A 19,795-nucleotide genomic window follows, 5' to 3' on the forward strand; every position below is an offset into this window, starting at 1 on the left:
TCCCAGTGTCCCTAGACCTACGTAGGCAATGCAAGTAGTCTGGTCTGTACACTTAGTTCCTACAGGTGGCTTGGATTCATCATACTAAGTGTGAGCTCCTTTGTTGTGAGGTGACTCACCCCTGGTGAGTGAAAATCATGCCAAAAGAAATCTGTATCATTTGAGAGCACACTAACATTCTGGAGATTCCTGAGTGTCTACTTATGAGGGAGACAACTCTGAGAGATTTAAGTAGCACAGGATGAATCTGAACCTGGCCTGTAATCTCTGAACATTCATCAGGCCATCAGTGATTCTCTTGACTATAGCATTCAGGCTTTAGTTGGTCCAGTCAAAAGATTAGAAAAGTAAGTTGTACTTATTTTTTTTTTTTAATATATCTCCTACTTTTCTAAGTTAAAGCCTTTTATTTTTGGGAAAAAGCTAATAATCCTGACACTGAGAATCACAGCTAGTTTTAACTTAGTGAGACAGAAAATTAGCTAGATGTAATGGCTGTATCCTTTACTCAAGCACATTCTTACTGAAGCTGGAAAAGTTCTTTTTGAGCAGGATAGAGCTGAGTTTATGTATTTTACTGTGCTGTCCCTGTGCAATACAGATATGGAAAAGATGGAGGTCTTTATATATATACTGAAATCTGGACAAGCAGCATATCTGAGAATTTATGAGATGTAACCTACTACTTTGTGCTTTAATATTTAGCATCTTTGTGGAAAATGTTTTTAGAATTGTACTGTTTACATTTCTCAGGCATAACACATAATAATAAAGGAGTCTGACAGTGGATTCATTTACCCCTGTAATCCATATTTTCCAAAAAGCAGTGTGTAAGTGCCATGATGTTAACAAGAAGAAAAAAAAGCTAGAAAATCCACTCTCTTGGTGTTCCTGTATCTGATATGGTCGTTGATATGAGCAGGATGTTCCATAATGTGAGGAGGAAAATGTGTACTGAAAGAACATTTTAGAACTTAATATGGAAGGAGGAGGTGGAATTGTCAGAGATGTGGAGAAATAATGGTTCTTGTTTATTCAGTGTTTTTGTTCAGAAGCATTCTAAATGCTTGTTTCATTCCTTCTGTGTCAAATGTCCTGCCCAGAATAAAGTTATCTTTGAGGAAGCACTGACTGACTGACTTGTTCTTTTATTCATTTTTTAATGAAAGCACTTTAGTTTGTTTTTTGTTTGGTTGAGTTTTTTTTAGTTGGGGTTGGTTAGTTTTGGTTTTTTTTTTTTTAACAAGCCACCTTGGAGGGACACTGCACATTCACTGGCCACATGGTTTGAGTGTAAGCATGTAATTTCTGCAATACACTGTGAGCTCCCTGTAAAACTGATTGCTTAGTCTTCCTTGGCTGTCAGCTCTTCTGAAACTGCCTGCCAGACTGAATTGCAATATGCATAACAGGAGGACAGGCAGCTGAACTAGATTGTTGTGGGTCCCTTTCTAAGGGAAATTATTCTGTTCTGTTCGTGTTCTGTTCTGTGTCTTGTGTCACCCCTTTAGCCTTGTCCCCGGCTGTCAAGGCAGCAGAAGCTGAAAATAGTTTATACTTTACAAACCCAGCCCTTTTGTTAGCTGTTTAAGTGGGCTGACAAGCACTTGCACAGGTGAAGAACTACGTGAAAAATACATTTACATTTGCAAGGATTCCAGTTTTACCTGGTGGGAGGTGGGGGAGGGAGATGTGACATGAGTAGCTCGTGGATTTGTAGGTGGGTGAGGAATTGAAGAAGTGATACAGTGAAATAAAAGAATCTGCATACACACTCCTTCCCCCACAGAATGTGCGTATAGAGCACAAAACAATGGCAAACTGCCCCATGCAGCGCCTCACTTGGATGTGTCTGCAGTCTTGGAAGCTTGACTACCCTACGTTCTCCTACAAATGGACCTTGAGCTTGTTTGGAGGTTCTAGCAGGGGAGCGCAGCTACCGTATACCCTTGACCGATGAACGGTACCGTCTCTATCGGGGAGGTCGTCCTCTTCGACCGAGCGCGCAGCTTCGGGAGGGACGCACATGGAGCGTTGAGGGAGGAAGGGGACACCCGCCTAGCCAGCCAGATCAGCCGAATCAACCCTGGCGATCAATGGGGTGACAGATGTCGCAGCCAGATCGCCCTCACATCCAGGCAAGAAACGCTCCCCACCATGTATTTATAGCTCGGTACCGCCGGTGCCTTTTACATCATGGCTTGGAAAAAGGCCCGAAACCTAATGACACAACGCACGGAATCATCACTTTGCAGCGACAAAACCACCTAGAAAAACAAGCTCTTAAACCAGTTTAAAAATTTTAGCGAAATTCTTTAGGGTGAGATGTCTTTCCAGAAGGCTTTGCGAAACTTGCAAATTTACGGCTTCCCATTGGCGGCTGCTCCCGCGGCCTGGGCGGGGAGGGCGGCAGGCGGGGCCGGCGGCTGAGGCTGCAGCTGATCGCGGCTGCGGGTGGGGCCAGCCCGAGTGCTCTGCCTTGGGGCGTCGTGTGCTCGCTGGGCATCCCCGCTTAACCCTCCGTGTGTGTGAGTAATGTGGGCCCCTGGGATTTCCCTCTTCCTGTTCCCCCGGCAAGCCGTGCCCGTGGGCGCTTGGCTCAGGTGAGGCGGGGAGCCGGGACTGTGCGGCGGGCTCGGGCCTGAGCCGTGGATCCGCTCCCGGGCTCCCCGTGTCGCAGCGCAGACCGCTCGTCATCTCACGTCTGCCAAGGGCTTGTCCCCGGGAGGGGAGGGAGCCGATGGCCCCGGGGCTGCTGCCTGTCACACGCTGCCCCCAGGCTGGTGCTGCGGGTGCAGAGTGGAAGCGCTGCTGGGCTGCTGGATGCAGGCAGGGAAAATGGGGCCCCAGAGCCCTGGATGTGCGGGACGTGCCAAGCACAGCTGCTCCCCTGGCCCTCTTCACCGATGTTCTCCTGGGCCGTGTTCTCCCTGCGTGGGAGCGATCGCTTCTTGCACTGATATTCATGTTCCCTCGTTGCCCCGTTCGCACAGATGGCCTTCGTCAATCACAGCAAGGGAACAAATTTTTCACAAAGTCCATTTTCCTGTTGAGGTGTCAGTCAGGCTGAGGGCAATGGACAGCAACCTACCAGTAATTGTGGCTCCTGGCTGCAAATTGCCACTTTACTTCTTTCTGATGAAGGGCAGAGAAGGGAGAAGCTCTTTGCCCATCACCAGGGTGCTCTTTCCATCAGATTTCAGTTCACAATTTGGACTTTCTCTTGCAGTATGACATAGCAGGCTCAGTCCTAGGAACCTAGAATGCTACAGCTCATTTCAAAGTTTGTTGATCCCCTGGCATTTAAGAAGATATTTTTTATAAAGTATTACGAAAGAAGCACCCATCATGCCTTTGCCTTGAGGTGTGTTGTGCATCAGTGACCTGCTTATGTCCTGTGACCTGTTCACTTGCCTGCTAAGAGCAGGTCTCCAGAAGTGCCACTGAGGAAGAGTGACTCTTCTGTTTCTTTAGTTTTTTTAAACTGCAAGTTAAAGAACACCCTTGGCTTTTTTCTTCTTTCTTTGTGAAAGTAACTGTATTACAAGTAGCTCCTGTTAAGTTCTGTTCTTTTGTGTAGTTCACAGTGATACTTTTCTAATTCCCTGCTATATTTATCAGCGATAGAGATAGTACTTGGCAGTGTTTTAGTTCCCTGTCACCTAAGAGCAATCAGAGGCTCCTGAGCAGGCAGGGGTGGAATAGCCAGGCTCGTCTGAATTCCCATGGCCTGATGCACTCTCATATTTTGTGTTCTCTTTTCGTGCCTGTTGGCTAACAAGCAGATCACTTTGTGCACGCTCAAGGTCTTTTTTCCCTCTGCTTATGAAGGGGCTCTTGGAACATTGGAAACTGGAGGTTATTGTTCACATGCCAAGAGCCTCTTTTCCAGAATTACTGGAACTATGGATTGAAGTGACAATAAATCACCTTACAGAGGGAAAACAGCTCTCACCTGCAGCGAGGACTTGCTGTAAGGGAGTTCTGTATGTGAAATGCCAGTGTGATTACATGTGATTGCTCTTTTGGTGTATGGCTGTACAGCCGAATCCAGTTCCTGCTGAGGTCTAAACAGTAGTCTATTCAAAAAACAATTAATAGCCTCATTTATGAAGTCATTAAAGAACTAAAATGCTGCTTGCAAAGCAGCATTGGATCATCTGAAAAGTCCATGAAGTTTTGCATAGCAACAGGGTTTATTAATAGAAAGAAATGCAGCCTGTAGAAGGATAAGTAGTGCAACACTCTGAAACTCTGTATTTTAATCTGGATTATTACAGAAGAAACAGGCCGTTCTTCTAAGTTTCTACTGATCCTCATATTGTGATATTTTTGAAGTTTCTACTGATTGCTGGATCACCACAGCTAGAAAAAAAAGTGAGAGGCTTAAAAGTACATTCCCATGCTTCACCCAAATGTGTAGAATTAATGTTTAGATACTTATGGCATTCCTCGATACAAGGTCTGCCAGTTTTGGAAACTTGGTTTCCTGCCTCTTCTCCTTGATCAAGACTTGGCTTTTAGTGGTGTCTGTGTAACTTCAGTGCTAAAACTTCTATTTTCTAAACGTTTTAAGATTTTTCTTCATGGTGATTTTTCAATTTTTTTCTGTTATCTCCTACTTAGCAATTTGATGCTTACTTTTCCTGAATTTCAGGGGTATGAAAAGTCTACAGTTTGACTTGACTGGGCAGCAAGAAAATCAAATCAGTTTAGACTAAAACTTTGTGAAAATATTTTGTCAAAAATTAAGTTAAATTTCTGTTGCGTGAGTGACCAGTGAACCATTATTCCAGCTGCCATCAGATTTCTGTATAATTATTAGCTTACTATCTCTTATAACTCTTTTAGATAACAGAAAGTTTGAGGTCATGACCACAAAACCAAAACTTTACTACTTTGATGGAAGAGGCAAGATGGAATCGATTCGTTGGTTGCTGGCTGCAGCTGGGGTCGAGGTTTGTTTCAGAGTTTTTAACTTCTAGCTGCACATTGGTAATCTTGTCTTTGAGGCAGATCACATGTTATCAGTCAAAAAAGAAAAGGCATCCCAAGATGCAATAGTAAATTAAGGCTGGCTATTCAGTGTAATTAAATACTTTTACTTCAGGCACACAAAAGCATGGCTTCAAGTTGCATGTTTTCTGAGCACTGACACTGTTAGCAGTGGCACTTGCTTAACACAAGAATGTGCAATCCTTAATTAAGTTTAATGAGTTTAATCATTAATTAAGATTAATGAGCCAGAGCTGCTGAGCTGATAGATGTGTTGCTTGCATAACAACTGTTATCTCTGCCTGATAAAACAGCAATTTACTTTCTCTAGTCTTCCTGTTTTCAGTTGAATGCTCACACAGAGATTTTTGTTTTATTTTTCATTCCACTGGCTGCATCCTCCATAAGCTGTAACACAAAATGTTATTGTGTCCAGCATCATGCAGATGAAACTGAGCAGGGTGAAGTGAGCAAATTGGCCCACATGTGTAGGGAAATCAGAAATCTCTAAATACTTAGGTAAAAGCTAAAACAGCCTTTACTTTTTTCTGATGGTATGTGATTTACTTATTCATTTGCTGGCTATCTTGGTGGTAAACTAGTAATATAGTTTGAGGACACAAAGGACTAGTATTTGCTCTGAGTGCCCTCTTTTACACAATAGCTGTTATAATACATAAAGTTACTTGTGAACTGAGCCAAGGAATACAAGTTTTTTAAAAAGACCACCAGTGTTTTTTTGAAGGCCTTGCCGAAGACAGAACTGTCTGCTTCCCTCCATCATTTGTTCCTATGTTGTAAGTGCCTCTCTCTTCTTTTTTCTTTTTTAAGTTTTTAAAAAAGCTGTTGATAAGTACTAATTACTACATTTTTTTCCATGGAATATTATTTTCTCAGCTTCTCATCAGCAGAAACCTGGGTTCTGAATTTTTGACTGTGATCATCCTTGCTGTGGTTGAACATTGGCAGTGTGTTAATGTGCCTGATCTCCTGGGGTTTCTCTACTATAGCAAATCTTAATTACTGAGTGGCACAGATGTTATGAGAGAGGCTGACTGAGCAAGGCATTTAGGGATTGGTAACATCTACCATTTTCTAGTCTCCATGTTGTGCACTGATCACAGACACGTATGGCACATGCAAACACATACATGTAGATGTCTAACTTTGGGGTCTTAATCTTGAACTCAGTTTCTCCATAAGTAACACTGGCCATCCTCAGCCATACTGAGTGCAACTACATCCATCTGATCAGCAGCAATTCTGTATCTTCTTGTTTCTCATCTTGTGAATATTTAATCTTCAGGTGTCTGAAGCATGCATCTGTATCAAACCTCGTGCAGGGCGTGCTACTCAGACACTATTTTGTAAATGCTTTGTTTTAACTTCCAAAGAATTTCTTCCTGTCTAGCTCCCAAATCAAAATATCACACAGCAGATTTTTTCCACATTCCAGAAAGCATCTTAAGGACAGCCTAGCCTGTATTGTTGATTGTTACACATTATATTGCCTGTTTAATACCAAACAAACCATCCTCACTCCAGTTCTTATTGCCTGTTCTTCTGCTAGAGTTGCCCTTAGCAGCATTTATCAAGTGTGACAGTCCAGGAGATATTGCCAGCACTTCTGTCCTTGGTGTGTTCTCCCTTAGAGCCATATCTGAAATGAAAAGAACCATGATGTATATTCTTTTCCTTTTGTGGTGCTTTAAAAGTTTACCTCTTCTAGAAATGTGAAAAGATTCTTATTTCCTCTTCTTCCTCACTCTCTTTTGTCAGTTTGAAGAAGAGTTTTTGGAAACCCGAGACCAGTATGAGAAACTCCTGCAAGGTGAGTCCATGTGAAACCTCAAGAAACGTGTAATCAGACTTAGAGAAGATGTGTGAAGTCTTTGAAGACTTTATGTGTCTTTCTTTCCACACAGAAGAGTAAAGCTGAGAGTTCTGAGCAGCTGCTGAGGGTGGTTTTTTCCACACATGGACAGATGAAATTGCAAACTGAGTATCTTTCCAACCTGCAGGGTTTGCCAGCCTCTGGATTCTTCTGTTCTCTGTCTACACATCCCACCTGGTCCCACAAACTTAATCATGGGCTTTAGTAACCAGAAAAGATGTATCCCAAAATTTCATGTTATGTTCTGATATGGCCTAAAGATTGGTCATAAGAGAGAAATCTGTGCATCTAACATTTGCTTGACATAGTGTTTGAATAATGGTACAGAGGGTTTTTTACATTGTTTAGAACTAGACACTTTTTACTCAGTTGAGATGTTTAGTGTGATTGTCTCTGCTGCATTTCAATTTCATTTCAAAAGCTGCTGTAAACAGTCCTGACTGAAACTTCAGTGAAATTTTTTTAAAGGAAGGATGATAACCCCCAATAATTGTGCTTTTCAGTTTAATTTGTCTACACCACTGTAATTTATTTTTTGCATGGAAGAACTCTAGTTTAATACAACAGCTACCCACAGCAAGCTCACCATAAAAGCAATGTTCCTCTGAAGACAGCAAGAAATCTGACATGGAGTTATTAGATCAGTTGAATAATGTGTGTCTGTCCTTTTAGGTGGATCCCTGCTGTTTCAGCAGGTGCCCATGGTGGAGATTGATGGGATGAAGATGGTGCAGACCAGAGCCATCCTCAACTACATTGCAGCAAAGTACAACCTCTATGGGAAGGACCTGAAGGAAAAAGCCTTGTATGTAACAGTATTATTCTTCTTGAATTTAGTATAGTAGTTCAGATGCATCTAGAATTCATTGCATAGTTGCACACACACCTGTGCACAATCACCTGTGGGCCTCAGTGACACACAGCTTGCAGTGAGCCTGAGAAGCCACAGTTAGATGCAAGCCAATTGATTTGTTCTAACTCAGTTACTTTCCACATAAAAGTATTTGAGTCATGGGTTTATTGTGCCTTACTGAAAGATTAATACAGCCTGACACAGGTATTCGAGAGGTGACTGGCATGTAGATGCTGAACTACTTTTGTAACCAGAAAACTCTGGAAAGAAATGGTTAGTTTCTAACTTCTGGCTGCAAAATAAGAGCTGTCATTGATATTATCTGTGGTTGCATGATGTCCCCCACTGCACTGTAAAAAGTGTGTGGTTTAGATCTTTGGGAGCTGGGGAAAGAACAGCTAAAAGCTGTTGAAAAACTATTGGTTTCATGTGAAATAACATCTGTGTGAAATTACATCTTGATGTTGGTTCTGTGAAAAAAAAAGTATGATGGGGTTGTCTCAGTATGTAGCATTTTAAAGTTCCATCTACAGTATAGAGCCTGCTCTGATAGCTCTGGGAAAGGGACAATCCAGAGAAGTGCTATACTGATAATTTAGCTGGATGAAGAACCTGGTATGCTACAGACTTCCAACCCCATTATTTATCTGTTTGGCACTCCTTGGACTTTGGATGACATTCTGAAGGTGGGATACATCCAGACAATTAAGTCAGTTGGGAATGACTCCTTGTGGTGCTGTTTGTTTCTTTGGTGATTGTGAAGTGATCTGTAACACCAAAGGTACACACTTAATCTCTGTGCAATCCTGTTTAAACCTGTTCAATGAAGCAAGTAAAGAGCCAAAATCACTACAAATACAAGTAAGACACCCACTGGGACGTATTTTTTTAATTGCAGAAATCATTTCCATGAGGGGGTGTGTTTGAGATTGCTTAAAAAAGCATTGCTCAGATCACACTGCAGCCTGGAAAGGAGTTGGGGGGGAAGGCACCACAACAGGGGGATGGGAAATTCAGTGTTTACTATCCTAAAACAAATATAAGGTGATTTGGCTTGTGAAGATGCCTTCTATTTAAGGTTTTTGTTTGCTTTGGTTTTAAGGATTGATATGTATGTTGGAGGAACTGATGACCTTATGGGCTTCATTATGATGTTCCCTTTCTTATCAGCAGAAGATAAAGACAAACAACATGCTCTCATAGTTCAAAAGGCGACGGGCAGGTATTTCCCAGTGTATGAAAAGGTATGGAGAAGGATCATTTTCTTCCCTGATTCTGGAGGGATAACAATAGGAACACTGGGTGTTTGACCACAACCAGAAGCAGAAGTTTCAGTGCAGTACTTTACACCAGAACATCCTTACTGTCTGTTGGCTGGAGGGGGATCAGAGCAATATCAGATATGGTGGGGTGGGTCAACCCAAGAGACTTTCAATGTATTTTCCTCCCCATGTTCAGGTGAGGAAGGCAGTGATACAGCAGCTTTGATGGACTTCTGGTACCCAGCCAGGGTCAACCCCACCACAGTAATTTGCATTGCAAAAGCAGTGCTAATTGTCTTCTTTGTTTAACATTTCAAATACATCTCAGATGGGTTTTTGTAAACACAGTAATACACAGCTATCACTGCTGACTTGTAGCCATACTGGAATCTTGGTGTTTCTCTAACTGATAATTTGAGAGATAGGACCCAAGAGATATTCTCAATGGAAATTAATATGCATGGACAGGATCATCTAGCAGGAGTAGCTCCTCTCTATTTTAAAGACTAAAGAGAAAACAGTGAAAACAGTTTTTCACTTTGCAGAGTCTCCTATAGGTGGTTGCCAGGGTGCATTCTGCCCTGTATTCCACCTGTTGCATCTTAGCCCTAATGCTTTAGGCCAATCACCTCTCTTTTATACTGTCTATTTTCCCATTGAAGCTGTAAAAATGTATAGAAAAATCCAGATAAATTAGAATTGAAAGACATGAATACCAAGAAGGTATCTAACCCTATAGTCTAGTACACAAGGTTACCTAGAGTTGTAGGAAGAAAGGATTGGTAAGAAAAACTCTGGGATTTGGTACTCTGGATTTCTGCTGTAAAATGATCAGTGACTGCTAGTGTATCCTCTGTTCCCCCTGTTAGCTGCATGGGAGAGAAGGATGAAAAGGAGACAGTAGTGTTGTCAAAGAAGGTGTGCCTATGAATTTTGAAAACATGAACCTCAGCTGGCTATTCACACCTGAGTGTTTTCATCTATGACATTTCTAGGTTTTGAAAGACCATGGGCAGGACTTCCTTGTTGGCAACAGTTTTAGCTGGGCAGATGTTCATCTTCTTGAAGCTATTTTAATGGTAGAAGAGAAGAAGTCAGACGTGCTCTCAGGCTTTCCTCAGTTACAGGTACCTTGCACTAACAAGATGCTCATATGGCTGCAAATGTGATAAATTATATTTCACAGTCTGTTCCATGTAAATAATTCCACAAACATTTGTTACTTTTTCATTGTAGTCTTGCTTTTCCTGCTTTAGGAAGAGCCTTGTAAGATGTTTCATCTAGAGAAACTGTTATTTTTTGGAGTAACCCCTGTACACATCTGAAGAAATGCACCCTTCCCTTTGTTTGACTCTCACCAGTTCTGTGAAACTGCTAAGTGGAAGATATTTTCTGGATCACAAGAACAATCTGAGTAATGTACATATTAGAAACCACAGATAACACTTCATCCCATATCAATACAAGACAGATGGCTCATTTGTTACTGTGGAAAATGAAGGGGTTGAAGAGAGTGGGAGTAAAATTCATCCACACTTGAAACATATTTCCTGTCTTGTCTCCACATACAGCTTGTTAAAGGATGTTACACAAATCAGTGAAATAGGGGGTTTTTTGTCTTACTTTCTGTTCTTTAAATACCCTGGTCTTACTGTTTGCCTTTTAGGCATTTAAAGCAAGGATAAGCAGCATCCCTGCAATCAAGAAATTTCTGGAGCCAGGAAGCCAGAGGAAACCTGTTCCTGATGATAAATATGTGGAGACTGTCAGGAGAGTTCTTCGCATGTATTATGATGTAAAAGCCAACTAGTTTGCCTGGCTGCAGGCGGTAAGAGAGCTGCCTGATTGCACATGTCTAATGACACTGTGAAAGAAGGCAAAGGGGTGTTCCACAAGTGTTTCAGTGGGAAAGAGGTCATGCCCTCACACAAAATACAGCAGGCAGGTGTCTTTTATAACACTTCAGTACTAGCCTACTTTCTCCTTCATTCATCTCGAGATTTTTTTCTGGTAATTTTAAGCAAGTGAAATGGCAGGAAGCACACTGTCTTCCTAGAGACTTTGTGGAACAGCAGAAAAGAGAAATGTGAGTTGCTGACTGATAGCTTCAGTGTGTCATGCTATTTCTGAGGACTTTTTTCTAGATCCAGATCAGATTTTTATATGATGATTGCTTCCAATGTAGGCCTTTATTCTTCTTTAATATCACTGTTGGCAAATGGAACAAGTGGTTTTTAAAGAAAGTGGGAGTGAGTTCTTTCTCCTGCCACTTCTACTGGACATCAGTGACTTGTCTAAATGTCAACACTGTGCCTTTATAACTAAGCTGCACTTTTATTACTGAATTAGGAAATAAACTGACTGCCAAATGATGTTTTTGATTAACTGCTATATCTACAGTACCTGTACTAATCAAATAAACTTTTTATATAGTCACATTGTCCTGTTGTTTTGTGAATGAAAGCTGGGGCTTGCAAACATAATTTTTACTATTCTTGGTGGATAAATTATTTTGATTTGATATGAGGAGGGTTGTTGTTAACTCACATGCCTCATGGAAAGATATATTTTGTTTGTGTTTATAAACAAGAGAATGAAGATGTGGAGGTAGTAAACCATCACACAAAGCTGATATAGCTCCTATCTAGTACCAACCAAACTCAAAATGTTTCTTTTCCTCTTTTTTAAAAATTCTATGTTTTCCACAGACAGCTAGACAAGGGAATTTAAAATTGTTTCAATCTTTAAAAAATGGCACTTAGTTTATGAAAAGCTGCTCTGCAGGATGTTACCTTGGTGTTTCATATTTGTTATTTATGGTTCTACATTAATGACATAGCTTACAAGAAAAGACTTGTACTCAATCTCTGATTGCCCTGGTTTTTTCCCTTGTTAGCTGTGGGTTGAGAAATAATATGCTGCTGGACACTCATCTGATATCTGATGAACAATTCCCCACTTCAGAGCTCATCAGACTCCTCAGCTTCAGCAAGATCGAAGTTTTCAGTGCTACAAACACCTTCCCCTCATTGCCAGGTATACAAAGTTTGTATTGACCTACAGTAATTTATCAGCTAATGTAGTGTCAATTGCAATTACAGTTCAGTCCTTGGTTCAATCTCAGTTCATTGGAAAAGTTTGGAAAACACTGTAGTTGTTGATCACAATTCCTTTGCTAAGTGAACTTTTTCTCCACAAAATGAGGAAAGTTGTTGTGTAATGATGTTCAAGAGTTCCACAATCAAAGATGAAGCAGATGTAGGAGGTGCCTCTGCCAGCTGGAGATAAGCCTAACAGCTAATGGTTATTCCTATTAGTAAATAGAGTGGTACAGCAGCAATGACTGTGAGCAGAACAGCTGGCACTGAAGCCTTGTCATCAAGACTGCATCTGTTTGGAACAGGGCTAACTTCAGCATAACTGAGGGGTGGTTGTGTGGATTGAGTGACACTTAAACAGCATTTGGTGCACTCTTGAAGCACATTTTTCAGTTTAATCTCATCCAGAAAGAATCCAGTTTGTACACTCCAAGATCACACTATGATGGGAGCCAAAGCACAGTTAAGAAATTAATTTTTAAAACATTCTCCTGTTCCAGACCACTAATGTAGACATACCCTGTAAGGCTCCGTGTCTGGCCCAGGTGATGGTTCATTTCCTGATATTTCAGTAAATTGTTGATAAGAACTTCCAATTTTGTTTCATTATTTTTTTTACTTATCTTCTTGGTTTGTTTTGAAATGAAAAATACTTAAAGGTGTTTATACTTTGTGAAGACTTCATACAAAATCTACAGCCATGTTTGCTTATGCAAGGTTACCCAGTGCTGTGGGTTAACTCTGTCTGATAACCTTCTTCTTTTTATATTCCCACGCACGTTTGTCAATTTACATTCTAACCTGTAAAGAGCAGCAGGTTTACAAACTATTACTGTGATCTTCCATATTCTGGGTAAACTAGGGATGAAATCAGCTTAAATCTAAGCCTTTTACAGAATATCTTTTTTCACTGAGCAACCTTGAGCCCCGGTAAGCACTCTAGCAGTAATTATTTACGGTGTTAGCTGACTTCAGTAATGCTTTTACAACACATAAGAGCTCTTCAGTTCTATTACCAACCTTCAAGACAGTGGTAAACAAGTAAAATGTACAGATGTTTGTAGCTGTTTCTCCTATGTCTCTCAATGTTGCCAGCCCAATAATTCCTGGCTAAATATTACTTAACACACAGTAACCTCAAAATTTGTTTCACTCTTACCTGTCACAAATCACTTAGGTGTTAGGCAGTTTTGATGTGTTCTCCAAGAAGGATGAGGGGTTTTCTTCAACTGTTGCTCTGGTAAGACCTATTAATGTACAAATCAGTCTGGGCATCATTCTGATAGCCAAATAAATTATGTTTGGTGGAGGTAAGGGTTGTGATCCTATACAACCACTTTTGATTTAAAACAGTCTGCCAATGGAATGACAAGTTCATTTCCATTGAAAACACTGGGATAATTCTCACTGATCAACTAGTGAGTACAGGATATTTGCTTTAGTACAAGTTATGGTTTCTGATGACTGTATGGGATCTTTACTTGTACTTGCTGATGTTTTGGTAGATTGCAGTTAATTCCAGTGGAATTCTGCTATTTGTTTAAGCACATCTGAACGTGCAACAGAAGCATCACCTATTCATAGGAATTTTTCAAGTCTCCTGCATGGTTCTTATGGCACTTCTCACCTGACTATAGCAACACGGAAAAAAAAAAGGCAAGATGCCAGATCCAGGGAAAACTAGCCAGGTCAACTGACCGGAGGATTCTTAACACTGCTTCTAGCAGGCACTTGGCAGATATTCCTATGTTTACTATCACTTACCAATTGCCACCATAAGCAAAACAGACTTGACTTGGGGAAAATTTCTTTATTACCAATTAGTATAGTTGGTGAGAAAGAAAAACAAAAACTTGAACACCTTCCTCCCACTCCTTTTCTTCCCAGACTCAACCTCCCTACTTTGTTCCCGACTCCTCTGCCTTCTCCCCTCCTGTTCGTGTGTTCACAAGGCACTTTCTCCACTGTTTTCTCCTGGCACTCTGCCGTGCAGTGTTTGGCCGATTGTTAAACTCATTCCCCACTCCCGCCCCGGCCGTGGCTCAGCCGGGCCCTGAGCGGGGGGCGGCTGTGTCCGGCGGGAACCGCTTGTGGCCGCCTGGAAGCGGCTGGAACCGGCTGTGCCTGGCTGTGTTCGGCGGGAACCGCCTGTGGCCGGCTGGAACCGGCTGTGCCTGGCTGTGCCTGGCTGTGTTCGGCGGGAACCGGCTGTGGCCGGCTGGAACCGGCTGTGCCTGGCTGTGTCCGGCTGGAACCGGCTGTGGCCGGCTGGAACCGGCTGTGCCTGGCTGTGTCCGGCTGGAACCGGCTGTGCCTGGCTGTGTTCGGCGGGAACCGCCTGTGGCCGGCTGTGTCCGGCTGGAACCGGCTGTGCCTGGCTGTGTCCGGCTGTGCCTGGCTGTGTTCGGCGGGAACCGCCTGTGGCCGGCTGGATCCGGCTGGAACCGGCTGTGGCCGGCAGGGGCAGCCCCGGCCTCCCCTCACGGAGCCGCCGCTGGAGCCGATGCCCCGCACAGCCGTGCCCGGTTTAAAAGGCTGGTCCCTCTGCGGGTTCCCAAGCGGGTCGCGGGGATCACCGGGCCCTGCTGGTGCTGGCCACGCCTTTGAGGTCCAAGAGAGCAGAGTTCGCGTTCCAGAGCGTGCAGGACGTGTGTCCAGGACGCCTGGACACTGTTGGTGCAGAGGAGTTCTCAGGAGGCTGCACTCGGAACCCAGCCTTGCTCTTAGGAAAGGCTTTTTTTATTTGCTGCTAGGGAAAAATTTGAGTTGTAAACAACTCCTCGGCGTATCCCCGGGTTCCCTTTAAACAACTCGGGAGCTCTGGGCGTGGAATTAGCCTGCCATTACTTTTCCTGCCCCCAGGTGGGGCCCTGCGCCTTCCGCAGGGGCCCTCGGTGGGGTCTGGCTGGAGCGAGGCGGTGCAGCCCGGAGCCATCCTCAGCCACAGAGCCCCAAAAGTACACCCGCCTGGGGGACAGACCCTGCTGCAGCAACCTATAAACACCAGATGCTCGGTTTTAACATGTGACACTTTTGGAGGCCGTGGCAACAAATAATATTATCAGAATGCAATTTATGTGTAAGGCATGGTTAACCTCTGAGTGTCTAATGGAAGCATGTCTGCAAGCCGCCCTGGAGTGCAGGGCAGAGAGAAGGATGTATACACACGTTTCCAGCAGCTCCTTCCGGGCTCTGTTTCAGTGCAGATGTCTGTTGGAATTTCTCGTGCTGCAGCCTGTGCCTGTTGCCTGTTCTACTTGCACTATGGTCCTCTGAGAAGAGCCTGGTCCTGACCCCTCTGCAACTATATATTAGGTAGGTGAAGAGAGAAACCAGCTCCTTGGCACTTCACTCTTTTCACATTTTTATCAAAGAGGTAAAAGAAAAATTAGCACATTTCATAGTAGATAAAGCAATAGTAAATAGGAAAGTTGAAACTCAGTGATCTGAATTAATAAACCAGAGGCATTTAGTCTAGTTAAATGCAGTTTGCCTAAATTCCCTCTGATACGAGAAGCAGGAGCAGCTGAAGAATACAGTGAATAATCAGCCATCTGCCAGCTCCCATTGTGCCACTGACATCTGAAAATGCTTATGTGACCTTGGTGTATAGTGGAGATAGCATCATTGTATGTTTGACTCAGATGCCAGAGCTTAGTACATATGACTCCAGCCCTCCCAGCCTACTTGGACACATTAGTTCAAGCAGAGAATATCCTTCACTTGCTTTCTCAAGGATGTAGTTATCTTATTTAACTCTTGCTATTATTCAGCACACAGTTTTGCTGCAGAACATTAGTCAAGGGGTGATCTGGGAGACAACTCTTCTGGATTCCTTTGAAAATCTGATTGAACAGTTAGTTTTGAGAAGTTTCAGAATGGGTTGCACAGAGACATCTTTGAAATAAGCAGTATAACTTAGATACTTTTCAGAGCATCGTGTTCTGCATTCTCCCAGAGTATGCCCACAGAGCAAAACACAGCTATGACAGGAGTGTTTGTGTCTTAATTAGACAGGCACACTATTTTTCTAGTGCCATGGTGCTTTTTTGCTAATAGTAACAGGTGCTAAAATGAAGGCAGTGTAGGGCTGAGGCTGGAGAACATGTATCTGCAGGATCTGGGGGTCATTTTTTCCCTTACCATGTAAGACTTCACTAGTTGGGTAGTGTCTTGTCTCTCCTTGAAGAAAGAGGAATGCCTCTTCAAAACTGACAACTGAGCTGTATAGGTTTGGGCCCCAAAGATGTTTGTGTCTTTTCTGCTCGTTCCAAAAGAGAAGATTAGGAATCTCCACTTTCAGCAATGAAACATATTCCCATCAACACTTTTCTAACATGAGTGTACGTCCTATATTTTATTATTACAACTTCTTTAGCTTGTGTATAAAGACCACAGGCAGTTTCAGCATGGTTCTTAGGCACACCCAAGCCATCTTTCAGTATTGGTGCTGTGGTAAGGACCGTGCAGGTCTCTGTGTACATCCATTCAGTTTAACCTCTCACCCTGCAGGCTGTGTAAGGGAGCTGTTCCTTTGTGAACTGGGCACTGATAGCAGTCCATAGTGCTGCTAACTAGCTGGGCAAGATGAACCAGATTCCTGTTCCATTATCAAACTTGCATTGAGAACTTCCCTTTGAGAACAAGAGAACAAAAGCACATGAAGGTTTGAAGCATCTGACTCAATGCACTTATCTTTCCCTTCACTTTTTATGTGTCTTGTACTATACTGCCAATTTCTTCTGATATTTTTTTCATTTGTAGTTTTTATGGAAATGTAACAACTGTTGTACATGTGCAACCTACAGAACTGACTAAGGATGCAGAAATAAACCTGAAATGAAGATTTAGATTGTTAATAACTGCATTGCCTCTGTTCTGGAGCAAAACTCAGAAAAGTCATTAGGTTTTTAATTCCTGTAAACATTTTTCCTCTTGAATCAAGCTGGTTACAATTTTTCATATCTGTCAAACTTCTCTGGACAGAAATCCAGCAACTGGTAGAAGCTGTCCTGATGGTAAAAGAGAAAGTGCCCTCCATTCTCTCCAAGTTTCCTTTTCTGCAGGAAATGAAATCAAAGAGTTATGCACACATATACATTTTCAGTTTTGAGGAAGACAGAATGTTTGGCAGTTTCTTGCACTCTTACATAATGCAGATGTAATAAGAGAGAATCAGAAAATACAACCAACAGAGTAAAATACAAAGAATACAGAAGGAAAAAAGCAGAGCTGGGAAATGCATGTGAGAAGTGAATTACAAATCAAATCGTTACAAAAATTATTAGATAAATTATTTTTTATGCATGTGATTTCAGTACGAGAGACAGAGAAGGGCTTTCATCTCTCCTATCTTATGATAGAAGTGGAGGAACACAATTAAATAAAAGCAGCAAAATACAAGCAAATAAAAGCAACATTTTCACACTAAGACAGTGGATCTCATTGTTAGAGGATGTCATTGATGCCAGGAATTTAAATGGATGAAAGTAATGTGAAGGATATAATGAACACAGTGAAATCTTGAAAGATACTGAACATTCAGGGGCTAAGCAGCACTCCAGTGCAAAAAGATTAAACTGTGAAAGGCAGGTTATCCCAGTATTGATCACTGTGTGGTTTTAAACCTTGTGTTGTAGGCTTGTACCATCTGACTCGCACCTGCTTTTCTCTCTCAGCAGTTGGACCATCTGCTCTTAGGAAATTGCCTCCTCCCTCATCATCAGCCCTGAGCCACCATCTGATGAAGCTGATTTCACAGGCTTTTGTTGGCTTGATTAAAGGTTTTCCCACCCTATTCTTAGTAGTGGAAAATAAAAATATTCTTTAAACCTTAGTTTAGGTTATTAGTAGTTTTAGTTGTAATAATGCACATAAAGTGAGAGTCTTAGAAAGACCCCCACACCCCTAGACCCCCAGAACACAACAGATACCACATAGAGGAAACATACACTAATACAAGTTTCTACCAAAATATGATGTAATTACAATACATGAGCTATTTAAGTTAAATATTTTACAATTCCATTTGTAAAATATACTAAAGGTCTGTTTCAGTTATCTTTGAAACCTTGATCTTGCCTATCTCACGCCTTGATAAAGCAGCCCTTTGACCATGTTGAGACAGATCAATAAAGACTAAACAATCCAAATAACAATGTACTAAAAACCAGATCTCCATTTAAACTCTCCTCACAGCACTAGAGTAGGTGTAAATTTACAGTGGGTGTAAATCAGAATTAGGGTTATTGTTTTCAGACTTTCCCATGCCAGTGGTCCAGCTGAGAGTCAAAGAGCTCAGGGAAATATGTGTGAGGGTTACTGCAGGCTTGGTTAACCTTGGCTTGGGCAGTCAGTAAAGCTTCCTGCACAGAACCAGAGCAGTCACTGAAGGTTTGCAGCAAGGCTTGAGTGATTCATGATTTGTTCAAACTATTCACGTGGACTCAAAGTATCTTTATCACAGTGGTGTTGTATGTCAGCAGTTTAGGAGCTTGCATGTTTAGGAGTGCAATAAGCAGCATGAGGAGAATCCTCCTACACTTCTATGTTTAATTCTTTGGTGGCATTTAGTGTTGTACCCTGTGCTCACCTCTGAGAGGATGCTGCACTCAGGCATCATTCCCCAGGCAGCTGCGTGGTGTTTCGTGAGGATTGCAGGGAGGTACATTTTGAGAAGACTTTGAACCTACCTCATCTACAGCACAGGGAAGTGTGTCTGCAGAGCACAGTGGGAAGGTGACATGCCAGGGCATGGAATGCTCACTAGTTAAAATCTGCCTTTGCCCAAGCCCAGATCCCTTCAGCAGCACCTGGGCCCCATGCCCGCTTCTTGAATACTCATGGGTGTGACTTAACAAATCGTATGTACAAGAAACTTATTTTCTTATCTGCTCTAGAGGTTTACAGAACACCCATTCATGTTACAGATAACAGCAACCTCCTTGATATGATTACCTTCAGGTTCCAAAGGAGCTTTGTAATTACATTATGAAAGGCTGTGCTGGAAGCAAAATAAAAAGAGAGCAAGGGAGAAAGTCTTTCTGCCAAACAAGAATGGGTAGAAGGGGAACAACAGACAAATCTAGATGTGGCCATAGTGTTTTGCGGAGAAAAGAAGAAACCTCACAACTTTATAAAAGTTGTAAAGCCCGGTATGTTTATTTACGACGCGCGCCGGACGCAAGTCCCCCAACAAGGCATGCGTGCCTCTGAAGACCTCGGGTCTTCTTTTATCCCCCTTCCAAATGCATATGCATACAGTTTCACAATAACTTCATACATATTCATTCCGCGTGACATTTAGCACCAGTTCTTCTTTATCAAAGGAATTTCTAAGTCGGGGGTAAATCGACCTCGTGGTCTTTTCTGTTTTTCTTTCTCTGTCTCCTTGCTGTCTCGGCATGCGAGTTTTTCCTTCAGCTTTGGCCTCACAGACTTTTCACCTTTCTTAGACACTTCACCTAATTCAGAATGGATCTTTACTCTGTCTCAATAGTCAGCAAATCCAAAAAGTATCAGAATGCTTTGCTTGACCACTCAGTCATCCCTGACCCTTAAATTAGGGACCTCTCCCTCCCACTCTTTGCCACCAAGCCTACTGCTGTCCTTGGCAGCTTTTGCGACTGCAGAGAGGACAGAGACTACAGTCACATGCATGCTCTTCTGTGGTGTCTGTTCCACACACTCAGGT

General features: G+C 42.4%; 1 protein-coding gene across 2 annotated transcripts; it reads left to right on the top strand.

Moving 5' to 3' along the window:
* The first annotated feature begins 2,419 nt into the window (after positions 1–2,419).
* Positions 2,420–11,442, top strand: LOC134415393 (glutathione S-transferase 3). Of its 2 annotated transcripts, none has more exons than XM_063150702.1 (7): positions 2,420–2,528; positions 4,852–4,958; positions 6,775–6,826; positions 7,562–7,694; positions 8,845–8,986; positions 10,000–10,131; positions 10,671–11,442. In XM_063150702.1, exons 2-7 carry the CDS (start codon positions 4,872–4,874, stop codon positions 10,812–10,814), a joined length of 690 nt encoding a protein of 229 aa, XP_063006772.1. In that variant the 5' UTR covers positions 2,420–2,528; positions 4,852–4,871; the 3' UTR covers positions 10,815–11,442. The 2 variants fall into 2 exon arrangements, with proteins under 2 accessions (XP_063006772.1, XP_063006771.1); XM_063150701.1 differs by lacking the exon at positions 2,420–2,528 and adding an exon at positions 2,586–2,603.
* The last annotated feature ends 8,353 nt before the right edge of the window (positions 11,443–19,795 follow it).

This window comes from Melospiza melodia, chromosome 3, assembly GCF_035770615.1.
Source record: "Melospiza melodia melodia isolate bMelMel2 chromosome 3, bMelMel2.pri, whole genome shotgun sequence".
In the NCBI taxonomy this organism is placed as follows: Eukaryota; Metazoa; Chordata; class Aves; order Passeriformes; family Passerellidae; genus Melospiza; species Melospiza melodia.

What these genes read in the sequence shown, in the direction of transcription:
- LOC134415393 (XM_063150702.1), top strand. Translation starts at nt 4,872, where the DNA reads ATGACCACAAAACCAAAACTTTACTACTTTGATGGAAGAGGCAAGATG. An exon ending in TGGCTGCAGCTGGGGTCGAG is followed by an intron (nt 4,959 to 6,774) that starts GTTTGTTTCAGA and finishes CTCTTTTGTCAG; the next exon opens with TTTGAAGAAGAGTTTTTGGA. An exon ending in ATTTCCCAGTGTATGAAAAG is followed by an intron (nt 8,987 to 9,999) that starts GTATGGAGAAGG and finishes TGACATTTCTAG; the next exon opens with GTTTTGAAAGACCATGGGCA.